At 51.7% G+C, this 14541-nt stretch overlaps 1 protein-coding gene across 8 annotated transcripts in view; it reads left to right on the forward strand.

Annotated features, from left to right (window-relative positions):
• CLASRP (CLK4 associating serine/arginine rich protein) overlaps positions 1–14541 on the forward strand; it is a 31195-nt gene that overhangs the window by 9476 nt on the left and 7178 nt on the right. For 3 of the 8 annotated variants that reach the window (XM_084814984.1, XM_084814983.1, XM_084814987.1), the window contains 11 exons: positions 393–477; positions 2796–2941; positions 5009–5105; positions 6210–6288; positions 6747–6820; positions 8162–8203; positions 8890–9111; positions 10582–10839; positions 10955–11137; positions 12282–12321; positions 13041–13181. In XM_084814984.1, coding sequence (XP_084671110.1) covers positions 393–477; positions 2796–2941; positions 5009–5105; positions 6210–6288; positions 6747–6820; positions 8162–8203; positions 8890–9111; positions 10582–10839; positions 10955–11137; positions 12282–12321; positions 13041–13181 — 1367 coding nt within the window. Of the gene's footprint in view, positions 1–392; positions 478–2795; positions 2942–5008; positions 5106–6209; positions 6289–6746; positions 6821–8161; positions 8204–8889; positions 9112–10581; positions 10840–10954; positions 11138–12281; positions 12326–13040; positions 13182–14541 lie in introns of all 8 variants that reach the window. The other 5 variants (XR_014785015.1, XR_014785014.1, XM_084814986.1 and 2 more) reach the window with 3 other exon arrangements.

Genomic DNA, 14541 nt, shown 5'->3' on the forward strand with positions numbered 1-14541 from the left:
AAGCGCTCGGGCAGTTCACAACAAGGAAATAGGCCCGTTGGTCGCACCCCCCGCATGACTCCACTTCTTCCTTGATTGGCGGGGGAAGAGCTTATATCAGATTCTGAAGGTGGGATTTGGAGAAGCACGGCTTGCCCAGTTCCAGCAGGCAAGGGACAGTTCCTCCCAGACAGTTCTGCTTCTCTGTTTCCCTGGTCACCTGCTGCGACTGGTCTTTGCAGCTGATTTTCCATCTTCCCAGGCACATTGGGCAGGGTGGGGAGGAGAGAACTGACAGAGAGAGTTGGGAGATGGTATCATGTTGTCCTTGTTGTCTCCTTTACTTACCTTCCTTGTACTAGATGAGCCTTGTGGAGTTCTGACCTGCGTTGTTTTCCATCTTTTTCTTGTAGTCTCGGAAGAGCAGTGCCTCTATCAGATTTACATCGATGAACTGTACGGGGGGCTCCAGAAGCCCAACGAGGATGAGAAAAAGAAGTGAGTGTACTGAACGTGGGCTCAGTGAAGCAGGACTGAGTCCTCAGCCAAGATAGAATGCATGATGTGGGGCCTCTTGTGTATTTGGGCTGCTACCTTTGTGTGTTGCCCCAGCCGTGGGTGTTGAACTCTTAGGTTAGAAGTGCCACGATAGTGATAAATCAGACTCAAGGTTTGCTTACAAGGAGACTTTATTGAGTAACTTACAGCACACAGGTGTACCCAATGGTTGGATCAGGCAGCTTCCCTGAACCCCGAGCCACTGGGTACAATGAGTCTTATACTCTACAGGTTAGCAATAAGCAGCGTAACAGCAGCACGCGCCCCCGGCGTTCATTCTCAGCATAAACTAACAGCACTTGGTTCTCACGCACAGCCACCTGCAGCTTTAAGGTAAACAAATTCTGCTTCTCAGGCACATCAGTGATAAGACATTCTCCGCATTAGCAAGGAATGTTCTGAGAAGGCTGTTATCGGCCTTTTGGCTCATCTGCACATGCTCAGAGGCTTACTAGCATGGGAATTGCATGAATAATGAACTTAAGCAAGCATTATGGATCTCTAGGCCCCTTTAACACTATAAATGACTTGGCTACACTCCTGGGGCCAATACACTTTGACCTGATCCAGGGGGGCTAAGGAGAGATTTCATGTCTTTAGAACACAGCTGGTGGGCCTGTAGCCCTCTAGATGATGTTTGACAACAGCTCCCATAATCCCTGAACATTGGCCGTGCTTGACTGGGGGTGATGGGAGTTGTAGTCCATCACACCCAGAGGGCGCTAGGGTGGGAAATGTTGGTCTTGGTCTTTGGTTCACCTTAAAGCAGAGTTGGGGAAACCTGTGGCCCTCCAGATGGTGTTGGATTACAACTCCCAACATCCTTGAACATTGGTCATGTTGGCTGGGGCTGATGAGAGTTGTAGTCCAGCAACATCAGGAGGGCCACTAGTTCCCCCGCCCTGTTTCAGAAGATGACTAGCTAAAAAGAGAGAGATGAATTTTTCAGTTGCTGAAGGGCTCTTGGTATAAGCTGGTAGAGAATGTGATAACCCCCTCTCCCCAGTGCTCTTAAGGCGCAGAGGAAAAGCCTCGTCTCCCATCTCCCACCTCCCTGCTCTCAGACACTAGTCTCCCATCCAAAGGGAAACCATTCCCTTGCACATTCTCCCTTGGCTTGTGCACTTTTCCCATTTACCTGTCTCTAAAGCCCCTTCTGCATGAATGGTCTCACGCTGGTGTGGTCAAGCGACAGAATCCAGGATGAGACGATGCAGACCAAGGGCAGGAAGCTGTTCCACCAATGGTGCAGTTTTCCTAGTACTCTAGTTTTCCTTTCCTTATGTATATCCCACCCTCCAGTTTACAATGAAACTCTCAAGGGCTGGCTGATACTACTTCATGAAACATAACAAACGTGGTTAGCAAAATGCAGTGGTGTCATCAGTATATGCCAGGAGCCTTGCAGGTGTTTGGGGCACCTCAGAAGTGCAGTACAATTGGGGGGGGGGGCTTCCCCCTGCCCCACTCCGACACCATGAGCCTGTTGGATATATTTATATTTAGGGATTCATTCGTATTAAGGGATGTCTTTGAAATAATTTAGATCGGGGTGGGCAACACACAACCTGGCGGCCACATATGACCCCTGGTGGCCATGAGTGTGGCTCCCACCACCACTGCCAGCTGTGCACTGCTGAAATTTGACAATGCAGCAGTAAAAAAATTGGCACCTTGCTGCTGAAATTCGGTAGCAAACCTCTAAGGAGATTCAGAAGTCTCAAATTTAGCTTGTTTTCAAGCTAATATCTTCATATGATATTAAACTTCGTAATATGATATTACTGAATTTTGGCAGTAAACTGCTGATTTTTTTTTAGCTCTGGGTCGTGCAATGATAGGAGTGTGGCCCCCCAGGAATATCCACCCCAGACTGCTTGGAGTTTCCCATCCTTGGTTTAGGTCCTTCCTCCACCTGGTGCCCTCCAGATGTTTTGTTTCTCATCAGCCCCAGCCAGCATAGCCAAATGTGAGGGATGATGGAAGCTGTAGACCAAAACATCTCAAGGTTCACAAGAATCCACCCCCTCCAACCGTTCTCTCTCTGAATTTCAGTGGTAATACTAATGGATATTTTGCTTCTTCTCTCTCTCCCAACCCTCCCCTGCACTCCCCCCTGGGGTTGTAGACAAGGTGATGAAGGCTGAAAAGAGGGTTTGACTTGAAGGTGGTGATGGAAGGTTTAGAAGCCTAGCACAGGCGTCCATCCTGCAGGCTCCAGCCACCATGTCCTTAATGAGTGTCATTTCTCCCACTAGGCTAGCAGAGAAGAAGGCTTCCATCGGCTACACGTATGAGGACAGCACGGTGGCTGAGCTCGAGAACCCCTCTGAGAAACGAGCTGAGGAGGAAGACTCTGAGGAAGACAGCAACACAGATGAGGATGAAGTTATCCCCGATATTGGTATGTCTCCAAGGAGTCTCTGCTGCTCGGTATTGGGCTTTTACTAAGTCAGGGGCCTGGCAAGGTCTCTGGTGCGCAAAAGACAAGTGGCAATCCAGTAGGAAAAGTTCTGTTGGAGATCAGGACCAGAGACCTTTTCACAAGGTAGACGCACACCCATGCACCCCTTCTGAGTAGACATGTATAGAAGGAGGGGGCAGAAGGTAGATCTCCAGATATTTCAGAATTCAACTCGCAGAAGCCCCTGCCAGCATGGCCAGTGGTCAGGAATTCTGGAAGTTGACATCCAAAACAGCTGGAGTTCCACTTTTAGCCCACCCCGGATGTATATGATTGCACTGTGGATTTCTCCTTAGCTAACAGCCCTTCTATAGCCATCCCCTCCCTGCTTCCTCTCTGCAGCTTATTTAGTGCCCAGGGCTGGATCCACAATCTGTAATTAACTTATACATGGTTTCTGGCTTTGATGGCTTTAGAAGGGGCTTGGACAAATTCAAGGAGGAGGTGAAGACATCAGTCTCCTGGGGGTGTTCGCTAAATGGAATCTCCATGTCCAGAGGCAGCATGCCTCTGAATACCAGTTACTGTGGAGCAAGAGTGGGAGCAGACCATTTCCTTCATGCCCTATTTCAGGGCTTCCCAAAGACGTGCAGCGGGAAGCAGGATGTTGGGCTAGATGGATCCTTGGTCTGATCCACCGCGGTTCTTATTTACAGATTTATTAATTGCCTTGTAGAACAGTTTCTCTCCAAGTGTACAAATTAAAATATAATTGTGAGGATCCTCCTGAACTTATTAAACCCCTAGAGTTCTCTCAGCTCCCTCTTACACCAGGACTTGGAACCGTGTGAGGGCTCAGTTCTTGGACCTAGGAGCCTCCAGGACATCCTAGGGGGAAGACTGAGGACCAACAATCCTTCCCACCTACAAAGCAGTTAATTATTACTGGGAGTCCAATAGTCCTTTTCTTGCTTCCTTGCTGTCTTCTTTTATTCCATCAGTCCCCTTCCTTCTCTTCCCGTTCCTCTAAATTCTCGGGGATTTATAAAGCTGCTTCCTTTCCTGCTCTTTGGGCTTTTCTGCTTTCCCAGTTGCACCCTTATCTGCCTCAGCTGTGCTTGATTTCAGGCGTGGGCAGTAAGCCAACTCAAATCTCTCCCTTACTTGGGCGCATCACAATAAGTACGAGAAGTCATTTATTTGGACTTTTAGGGCTGCTCCAGACTTTAAACGCAGACCATCCCAGTGCATAAATGGCCTTCCCCAACCTGCCCCGCTCCAGATGTGTTGGACTGCAGCTCCCAGCATCCCCCAGCCAGCATGGAAAAAGTTTTTTCAGAATGAGGGGAATTCCAAAAACACTGATATGGCTCTTACGTGCATGGGGTGGCTCTCTTCAAATGAGAAACAGGAATAAGGGGCAGTGAGCAAGAGGTCGGAGTCCTGGGAGAGAGACCTCAGGAAGGTGGAGGGTGGGAGCTGGAGAAGCTCATCTTCATGGTCTTCATGGAGAAGAGCATGGGGAGTGATCTGGAAGTGTGTGTGGGGGGGACGGGGGTGTTGAAGTGAAAGTGAAGAGTTTGTACTGGATCTGAGGACCCAAGAATCCAGCGTAGGCATTTGAGGAGGGCTTTTGCATGGTCAAAGCAATGAGAGGTAAATTTTTGACTTCAGAGTTTGGGATGAGAACAAGAGAGAGGAGAGAGATCCTGCTGGCCACTTGCCAGCCTATTGGGCTCTCCTAAAAGAAGCTCTTCCAATCCCAGCCCGAGGGTTGAGCCAGATGTGCCTGAAAACTGGTTTTAGTGTGTCAAAGAGTTCTCTGACTGGCAACAGTCTACTGAGGCCTTCTGAAGCCTGGCACCCTCCTGAAGCCTTGGACTTCAATGCTTATCATCCCCAGCCAACAGGCCTATTCAGTGTGCTGGCTGGGGATGACAGGCTTTGTAGTCCCAGGCATCTCGACGGTGCCTGGTTTGGGAAGGCTGCTCTGCTTGGTCGGATGTGTGAACTCCGGGAGGCTCTCTGAGCACAGCTGCCAACCAGTGTCTCTTGTGTGGTTTGCAGATGTCGAAGTTGACGTCGATGAGCTGAACCAGGAGCAAGTCGCTGACCTGAACAAGCAGGCAACCACCTATGGGATGGCAGAGGGAGACTTTGTCCGGTAAGAAGTCTGCACCGTTGGGGCTCCCGGGAGCCTCTGTGCTGCCTTTTCCTCAGTCCCTTCAGTTGCATGTTTTCGTGGCGACCAACTTGTGGGGCTGGATCTGGCACCTCGGTGACCAGGGCCCCAGGCTGGTCTGTCTTTGGCTGCCAGTGTCACAGAGCTGAGAAAAGGTGCAGGGAAGGGCAGCAGAAACCACCTTTCCTGGTAGAAGCTTATGAATGGTGTTTAGGCTGGCCTTCCCCAGCCTCCAGAGGTGTTGGACTACAACTCCGATTGTCCCCAGCCAGCACCGATGCTGGCTGGGGATGTTAGGAGTTGTAGTCCAACACTTCTGGGGGACACCACATTGGGGAAGGCTGATGTTAACTGACCTCAGGATTTCAGGCGGGGGGTTATGACACTGGCAGTAGTTCTTCTCACTTACAGAACGTTACCCGGGGCATGATCTTGCTGTCTGGCATGGCTTGGTAGTGTCTAGGACAGGGCTGGTAACATCCGAGGGTCTGGAGGCTAATTTCTGCCTTGCTGGAACCCACTGGGGCCATACACAACGCCCCCCCCTCGCCAAAATTGCCGCAGCCATGAAATCAGCATGCAGCCGTGGTGAGAAAGGAGCCTCATTTCTCCTTTGAAACAAGACGCGAGGGGAGCGTGTGCCTTGTTTGCATACAAATTGTGCTCCTGGAAGCCCCAGCAGCAGCAGCAGCAATTTGGGGGGGTGGGGAGCTGTCAAAAAGGAGGGGGGGCTGCATGTAGGCCACATGTTGCCCACATGGCCAAGTGGAGGGACATGGGGGAAGAACTGTTTGGTTCAGGTAGTCTGAGCTTGGTGGGAAGCAGCAACCCATTTGTCCCGGGTGGGCTGAGGAGGAGGAGAGCCTGATTACAACTGTAACAGAATAAGTGCCAGGGCTTTCATCCATTGTTCGAATTGGGTATGAGGCCATTCATTAAAAAAAAAAAAAAAGCAAGTATTGAATGAATTGGTAGCTGCTAGAATAGTTTTCACAAGATGTTGAGAGGGTGGCTCATACCCTCGAAATATAAGTATACCCCTCTCTCTCTCTGCACCCCCCCTGCCCCTTTTCTTTCTCCTGGAAGGATGTTGCGGAAGGACAAAGAGGAGGCAGAAGCCATCAAACACGCCAAAGCCTTGGAGGAGGAGAAAGCCATGTACTCGGTAGGGAGGCTTGGGGGCATGGGCATTTCTGTGTGGTGACAGCACTCTCCTCTTTGCTGCTTTTCCTAATCTCTGATGTTTTCCCTGTATGACTAGGTGGACCAGAAGGCTCCAGTTGCTTAACAGGGCGGGGTGTGGGGAGAGAAACTCTAGTCTGAGCCCTGGTGCTGGCATGCCTGAGATGTGGGTGGGATAATCCCAGGTCATGGTCTGAAGGCATACGAGGCAGCCACCTTGCTGAAGCCAAGCAGGTCTGGGCTTGGTCAGTGCTTGGAGGGGAGACCACCTGGGGACCACATGTAGCCACCTCGAGCTCCACGATGGAAGAAAGCTGGGATATAAATATAATAAATAAACAATCCCCCATTTGTGCCAAAAAAGCAGAGGTGGGGAATCCTCAGGGCCTCTCCCTTGACACGGCGGCTTCTCTGCTATCCCGGCTCTTCTCTCTATTCCAGGGCCGGCGCTCTCGGCGACAGAGGAGGGAATTCCGAGAGAAGCGTTTGAAAGGAAGGAAGATCAGCCCTCCGAGGTAGGCCTTTTGAGGAGGGGGGCTCATGCGGCTGCCACTCAGCCAGGCCTTGCCCCCCTCTCATCACGGGAGGAGCTGGGGAGTGCCTCAACGCTTTTACCTTGGCGGCTCATGGCACCAGCTGCCGAGTGCTCAGCAGGCAGGAAGGGACAAGCCTCCCCTGCTGGTGGAGAACGGCAGGCTGGGGCGGATTGGTTTTCCCCTCCCCTCCCCTCCCCTCCCCTCCCCTCCCCTCCCCTCCCCTCCCCCGGGTGCTGCTTCCTCAAGTTGTCTTCCCTCTGTGCAGAGGGCACCTTCCTGTTTTCAGCCCCGCTTTCACTGAGAGCAAACGAATCTCTCTTCTCCCCGCGTGTAAACGTGAAGCAATTCCAGCCTTGGCTTCTCCGAAGCAGTCTTCCCCAACTTGGGGCCTTCCAGGTGTCTTGTACGACAACTCCCACCATCCCCCAGCCAGCATGGTTTGCTGGGGGATGCTAGGGGTTGTAGTCTCGAGTTGACCTCCCATCCAGTTACTTTTCCAGGCCAGATCTGCTCGGTTTCAGCAGTAGAACTGTGTTGTGTGCAGTGGTGGGGGATTCCAATCCTGGATTCTCTGGAGCAGCGTTCCCCAACCTGGTGCCCTCTACTGCTGGCTGGGGAAAGCTGGGAGTTGCGCCCTCCGGATGTCTTGGGCTACAAGGTTGGGAAAGGTTTCTCTGGACCAGTGTTCCTCAGCCAGGGTGGACTGCATTGGCTCTGTGTACCTTTTCCTCTCCCCTTCCATGGTTCTAGCCTCTCCTTCTCCTTCTGTACTGGATGTTTTGTGCCCCACCTTTCTGTATAGCAACTGTGCTTGCCTGAGCATGTCAGGAGGGAACGTGGTGGCCAGGACCGGGGTACTGGTGCATACAGCTGCACTGGGCTGGTGTCTCTGGCTGCTGAGATTGTCCTGGGTCATGAGGTAGACTGCTGTGCTTCACAAATCAATTGTATTGTCCAGTTTAGGTGCCTTAGATGACCTGCTGCTTATACCTTGCTAAGCTCAGCAGGCCTTTGGCTCCCTTAGGTGGAATGAGAAGCAGAGGAGTTCATTAGGGTCTCGGGGGGGGGTGGGGTAGTGGTGGCAGTGAAGATGTGCTTGGTGGGTTCTGATCCCATTCCTTGAAGAAAGAGGGGTGCTAACCATGGAGGCCTGAGCCTGGGAGGTTGGGCTGGGGGGCAGCTAGGACAAAATCCTCTTGTGTTCCTTGAATTGGACGGAGAGGTCAGGCACTGTGGCTGGCCTGTGCATGTCTCCCATGAGACTTTCACCATCCTAGAATTGGGGCCCAGTTTTGTCCTCACTCGCCTCTGTCATTACAGCTATGCCCGGAGAGACAGCCCCACCTATGATCCCTACAAACGGTAAGTAGGTCCAGTGTACTTTTGAAGTTTCTTCTAGACTGGGGAAGGGGAGATCTTCATTGGCATCCAGAAAAATAGCTGTGCTTGTAGAATGCAGTCTGGATTGATTGTGTGTGTGTGTTTGTGTGTGTGTGTGTGTGTGTGTGTGTGTACTATATATAATGTGTGCATGTGCGCATGCATGGGGAGAGGGTGACAAGGCACCGTGCTGATGGTTTTGTGTGTTGTTCAAGGCACACTCATATTTTGGTCTTCGCTCCTATTTTGTGACTCCCAGCAACCACTACCATTGCACCAAGCCCAGCCGTTCCTGCCTCCTGGAGGCCAGGGAACTTGATGCATACTTTACCACAGGAGGAGGGGGGCAAATGTATCTCGCAGTCAACCAGTGGGGACCATCGAATGTCTGTTGGGATTCTCTCAAAGAATATGAGACTCGGCCGTTCTGAACTGTGATACTTCCTGTGTTCAAAAGATCTGGAGGAGGCTGTCTTGCTTAATGCAGATTAGCCATGCCTTTACTGTTGGCAGCTCCTGAGTGTGTGTTCTTGCTTTGTAAAATCTAAAGTGTGTTAATGTGGCTCGGGGGTTGCAGTGAATACCCGTGTGGAATGCTCCAGACCTGAAACTGGCCCCCACTGCACTGCTCTACCATCCACCAGTGATGGACTTTCTCCATCCTACAGATCGCCCTCTGAATCTTCATCCGAGTCCCGATCCCGCTCTCGCTCGCCTTCCCCAGGCCATGAGGAGAAGATCACCTTCATCACCAGCTTTGGGGGCAGCGACGAGGAAGCAGCAGCCTCTCAAGCCGGAGGAGCCCCCAGGAAGGCCGCCTCCCTCAGCAAGGCACGCTCTGGCCAAGTGCAGCAGGGCAGCGCTGCGGCAGGTCATAGCGCCTCCTCCCGGTCGGTAACTTTCGCACCCGCCTCGCTTTCCCAAACTTTAAAGCAGAGACCATTCCGGGGTCACAGGTTGACTTCTTATTTTTCCCATCATCCTCTCTGAATGCTCAGGCCCGACTATATTTGGGAGCTGCATTCCCACTGGCCACCCATGTTGGCCAACCCCCACACAGCCAACCCTTTCATTTCAGCATCTGGTCAGGAAACCAGGGAAAGCAGAGCTTCCCTCTTCTTGTGAAATCCTGGGAAATGGGATGGCCAGTCTAAGGGGTGTCAAGGGGCTGTTAATTTCTCATTGTCTTACATCCCTCCAATGAAAGCAGCTACTGCTGTTACTTCATTGAAGGAACCAGAAGGTCAGATACCCTGTGTGGTTGCCATGAATACATACGGATCTTGTTGTTCCTTGGTTGGGGCATCCCATAGCCTGGGATGCTGGTTTACTGCAAGTCAACACATAAAACGTTTGTAGCCAGGCAAATCCAGATTCTGCAAAGAACTATTTTAGTTTTGCTAGTAGTTTCCCTAGTAAGCTGCCTTTTAGGACCAAGCCCTCACAAGGCAGCTTACATCATATAAACATAAAATATAAGGCCACAACATTTAATAAAACACAGTCACCATAAACTTCGTGAAAGGCAGCAGTAGGACTCAGTAGCAAAAAAAGAGCAGTAAAGCATCAGTAGCAATAACTACCCAGATTCAGCCAAGTATACTGGCAGTAACGCAAATAATTCAGCACCAGATCAAGTTCACAGTTCAGAAGAAGCGACTTGGAACAAATAGGTCTTTGATGGCTGTTTGAAGACTTGTAACCATGGCTCCTATACATTCTTAATTGGAATACAGTTCTACAAGCATGTGACCACCGTTGAGAAGGCCTTGTCCCTCGTGCCTGCCAACCAAGGTGATCTCACTGGCGGGCACAAGAGCAGAGCCTCTGAAGATGATTTCAAACTGTGGGGAGGTTGATTCGGATGCAGGTGGTCCTTCAAGTAACGTGGTTCCTTGGCATTCCTGAGAGTTGAAAACTTGCACACTCCTTCTAAAGCGCAGTGTGGATTTCCCAAGAATCAGATGGATGTGCTAGATTCTGAACTGAAGCTGGATTCTGTAATTCACAGTGAGAACTTGCAGTAATCCAGGGCCCCCTTGCCTTTTGCAGTAGGGTGTATGCGACATGGCACCCGGGCCCACAGGGTCTCCTGCACCTTCCTGCCCTCCAGGATTGGGTCTGCTGAAGGAACAAAGAAGAGGTGGGGGAGGTGAATGGGGATCTTCCTGGGCCTTTTGTCAGCTGTGCAAGCGTGGTGACTAATTTGGAAGCTTCTCTCTACTTCCGGAACTGCCAGCAGGGCTGCATCTTGGCAGCCTGGGGCGTCCCCATGTCTTCTCAGCTGCCCCTTTCCCTGCGCCTGCCAGTCCGCTTGCCCCCTCTGCGACTAGCCAGCATCGTGCCTCTCCTCTTTGCAGGCGACGCTCCACCTCCTCCTCCTCCTCCTCCTCGTCAAGCTCCTCCTCCTCCTCCAGCTCGCGGTCCAGCTCGCGGTCCCACCGGGCCAGCGGGCATCACAGAGCCAGCCGCTACGGCCGCTCGCGCAGCCACAGGTACTCCCGGTCCCACAGCAGAACCAGGCGGTACTCAGCGGGAGGCTCGCGGGACGGCCGCCGCCACTCCAGGTCGCGCTCCACGGAGCGGGGCTGGCGTTACAGCTCCCGCCGCAGGTCCAGGTGAGTTGTTGCGGGTGGCGACGGAACTCCTGCTTGTGAAGCGGCGTTTCCGAGTTCTGGGGGGTGGGGGGAGGCACCCGGTGGTCCTGAGCGGATGGGACGCCCTCTTCCCCAGGAGCCATTCCCGGTCTGGGGAGCGCTACCGGTGGAGCAGCGGCAGGGGAGCGCGACACTGGAGCAGCAGCCACAGCAGCAGGAGCGGCAGTGAATCACGAAGCCGCAGCAGGTCAGCGTCTCCCGCCAGAGAGAAACAGCTGAGGCCAGCGGCTTCCCCGGCTATCGGGGAGAAACTGAAAAAGTGAGCATGTGGTGTGTCGCTTTCCCTCTCTTCCCCCTGCCTGGAGGGCGATGCCCTTTCGCGTCCTTTGGATGTCTCCCTGCCCATCCCCAGGGTTGTCCATACTGTGCAGGGAGCACGACAAGCAGCGAATAAAACCCAGAGAGGCTGAATTCTGCACGCTACACAAATGTCCATAATTTCCCTACGTTGATTGTTCTTGATTTTCTATAGCCTATTCTGTGTAATTTAGCCAAGGGGAGAGGCAAGGAGTTGTGTTGCAGACTGACATCCCGCCCCTGAGATCGTAGTCTGTAACCCCTCTGGTTCCTCTGATTTCACTAGGCATTGCCCCCACACTTTCAAGCTTATCTTAATTCCAGTCGTAAGGGCTAGCAACTTTCCCTTTAAAAAAAAAAAGCACTCTGCAGATGCTCAGGAACATGCTTGCTACAGCCAGTCTTGATGTAACAGAGAAGTAATCCCAACTGAGGTATGGTGGGGAAACCTGGCCCCCTAAAACACTCCTTGAATAGAGACAAAACATTTTACTAGGCGGCATCTACGTTCTTTGTGAGGGCGCAAATGCGTGTATTCCATACTCCAGTAGCAGCTGTCTTTCTGCTACTTTTTATTATTCATGACGTTTTGCTCTTGGAGATTGGTCACCTCTACTCTCATTTCCCAGACTGGGGGCTGGGAGGCAGTGAGATGCTCCAGGCTGCTGAAACCTGATGTACCCAAGTCCCACCCTGAGTGAATTTGCACATATAATGGCTTGTGCGAGCAGTCCAGTTGCACGAGTACCAGACTTCCGTGGTCTGTCTCTTCATGGGAAGGAAGCTGCAATATTGTGAGGTTGCAGCTCTGATGTTAGACTACTTACCCAAGTGACTGCTTGTGTGAGCAGTTAAGGTGTGCTGGGTTGTTTCTGCCCCACTTCCTTGCCCCCTGGGCCACAGTGGATCATCTCGCCTGGGAGTAGCAATGGCAGGTGCTGGGAGGGAGGCCACCCTTTACCAGGGGGCACTGGTGGCGGTGCTTCTGCGTGGCCTCTTGCCTTGGCCTCAAGGCCTCTTCTGCCCCGGAGCGGGCATCCACCTTTCTGCTGGTGCTGTAACAATTCCGACCTTTCTTCCTCTCTCCCTCTTTTTTCCCTTCCTAGGGCTGAAACTGCCGGTGGTAAAGAGACAGGAGCTGCCAAAGTCAGTAAGAATTTAAACCTCACCTCTTTAATTCCCATCACTGCAGAAAAAGACTCGGGGGAACAATAGAGATGCAGGAAAAAGGGCTGTTCTTTGTTTTAGGGTTTGGATGGCCACAGCTGAGTACGGCAGACTTAGTCAGGGGTGGAGATTGTCTCAGGCACCTGCTGGTGGTGCTGCCAAACTAGAGAGCTGCTCTTAAATCTGGGTTTTCCTGGGCTAATGCTGACGGGGTTGGGGCTCCAGGGAAGAGAGTGTTAACACTGGGGTTGAACTTCTTTGCATTGCCAAAGGGGTGTTATGTATTGGACCTAGAAAGTGGTTCTCCTAACCAGGCCTGGAGTCCGTGTTGGAAGTTGCTGATTTGGGGCCTTTCTATGTGCAGATGAAGGGAGTGGGGCTACCTGCTACAACCTCTTGTTTTCTGTTATTGACACTTGTAAATCAGACTACCTTACCCTGTTGCAAACTAGCTTTGGCTTCCAGTGGTCTCCCCTACCGAGTCCAAGACTGGCTCTTCCTTCCCCTTGTAGCTTTTTCTTTCTGTGTTTCATGGCTCTGTCCCTGTCCCCATGCTGTTCCTGTTCCACCCCACCTCATGAGAGATTGGGTGTGGAAGTGGTGTATAAGGGGACACCGAGGTGGTGGTGGTCTGTGAAATGGCTCCTGCTGGGCCAAACCATGGGTCTGTTTAGCCCTGTGTTGTCTCCCCTGACTAGCGGCAGCTCCCCAGGGGCTCAGGCAGAGATCTGTCCCCCAGCCTCTGCTACCCAAGATTGGAGGTGCCGGGCATCGAACCTGGGACCTTGGGCGCGCAAAGCATGGGCTCGGCCACTGAGCTATATGGACCCTACCCAATGGTGAGCTGTGGGGATCTCCGCTATGGGTTCTTGTGGGTGGGATGACTGGTGTCTTGTTCCAGCCCTGTCCTGCTGGAGGGGTTTGTCATTTATGCATCTATTTAAAGAAAAGGCTTTATCCCCTGCCCTTCCTCAGTGAGCTTAAGGCGGATAACAACAGTAAGTTAAAACAATAACGTGACTGTCCTAGAAACTGTTCACCACAATAAGACATTAAAGCAGCCATAAAACAATAACACAGCAGATAAAAAGATTTTAAAAGTAACAAAATGTTAATTGAGAACAATTAATTGCTTCTAGCAATTAAAATCACTTCAGCAAGGGAGCAACCATATATCGCCTCAAAACCAAAAAAGGGAGGTGTTGGCCATCCTATGGAGAGGGCCCAGGGAGAGAATGTCCTGTGGGGAATAAGTTCCAGTGCTTGACTGCAGCCACTGAAAAGGTGGTCCCAGGTCCCAACTTGACATATTTCTGGGGACGCTGAGGCTTGCAGGAGGGACTTGTAACTATCAGTGGATAGTTTGTATGGGAGAAGGCAGTCCTTTAGGTATCCAGGTCCCAAACTCAAAAGGGATGTGAAGGTCATCACTAGCACTTCAAACTGGTCTTGGAAACTCACTGGAAGCCAGTGCAGTTGTTTGAATAAGTGAGTCATGTGCTCCTTATATGCATGGTGTGGAGAATATGGATAGGGAGACATTTTTCTCCCTCTCTCACAATGCTAGAACAGTGGGGTCATCCCATGAAGCTGATTGGTGGGAGATTCAGGACAGACAAAAGGAAGCTTTCTTCACACTGCACAGTTGAACTATGGAACTCACTACCCTAGGATGTAGTGATGGCCACCAATTTGGATGGCTTTAAAAGGGGGTTGGACAAATTCCTGGAGGAAAAGGCTATCAGTGGCTGTCGAAGTTCTGATCCCTCCATGCTACCTCCAGTATCAGAGGCAGTACGCCTGTGTATACCATTTGCTGGAGAACATGGGCAGGAGGGTGCTGTCACACTCAGGCCTGCCTGTGGGCTTTGCCCAAGCAGCTGGTTGGCCACTGTATGAACAGAATGCTGGACTAGATGGACCCACTTTGGTCTGATCCAGTAGGGCTCTTCTTATGTTCTTGTATGTGGCCCCTCTTAATAGCCTCGACAAATCATACTTTCTGAGCACTCTTCCAAGGCAGTCCCCAAGTCCCATTCAGCAAGCCAGGCCAGAAGGATGCCATCGTCAATGGTATCAAAAGCAATTGAGAGGGCCAGCAGAACCAACAAAGGGACACCTCCCCCACCCAGTTCCTGGTTTAAGTTATCCATCAAGGTAATCAGGGCTGTTTTTGTCTCAAAACTGGGCCTGAAGCTT

The sequence above is a fragment of the Heloderma suspectum genome, chromosome 10 (assembly GCF_057233095.1).
Source record: "Heloderma suspectum isolate Gila_16-S chromosome 10, 16-S_ref, whole genome shotgun sequence".
In the NCBI taxonomy this organism is placed as follows: Eukaryota; Metazoa; Chordata; class Lepidosauria; order Squamata; family Helodermatidae; genus Heloderma; species Heloderma suspectum.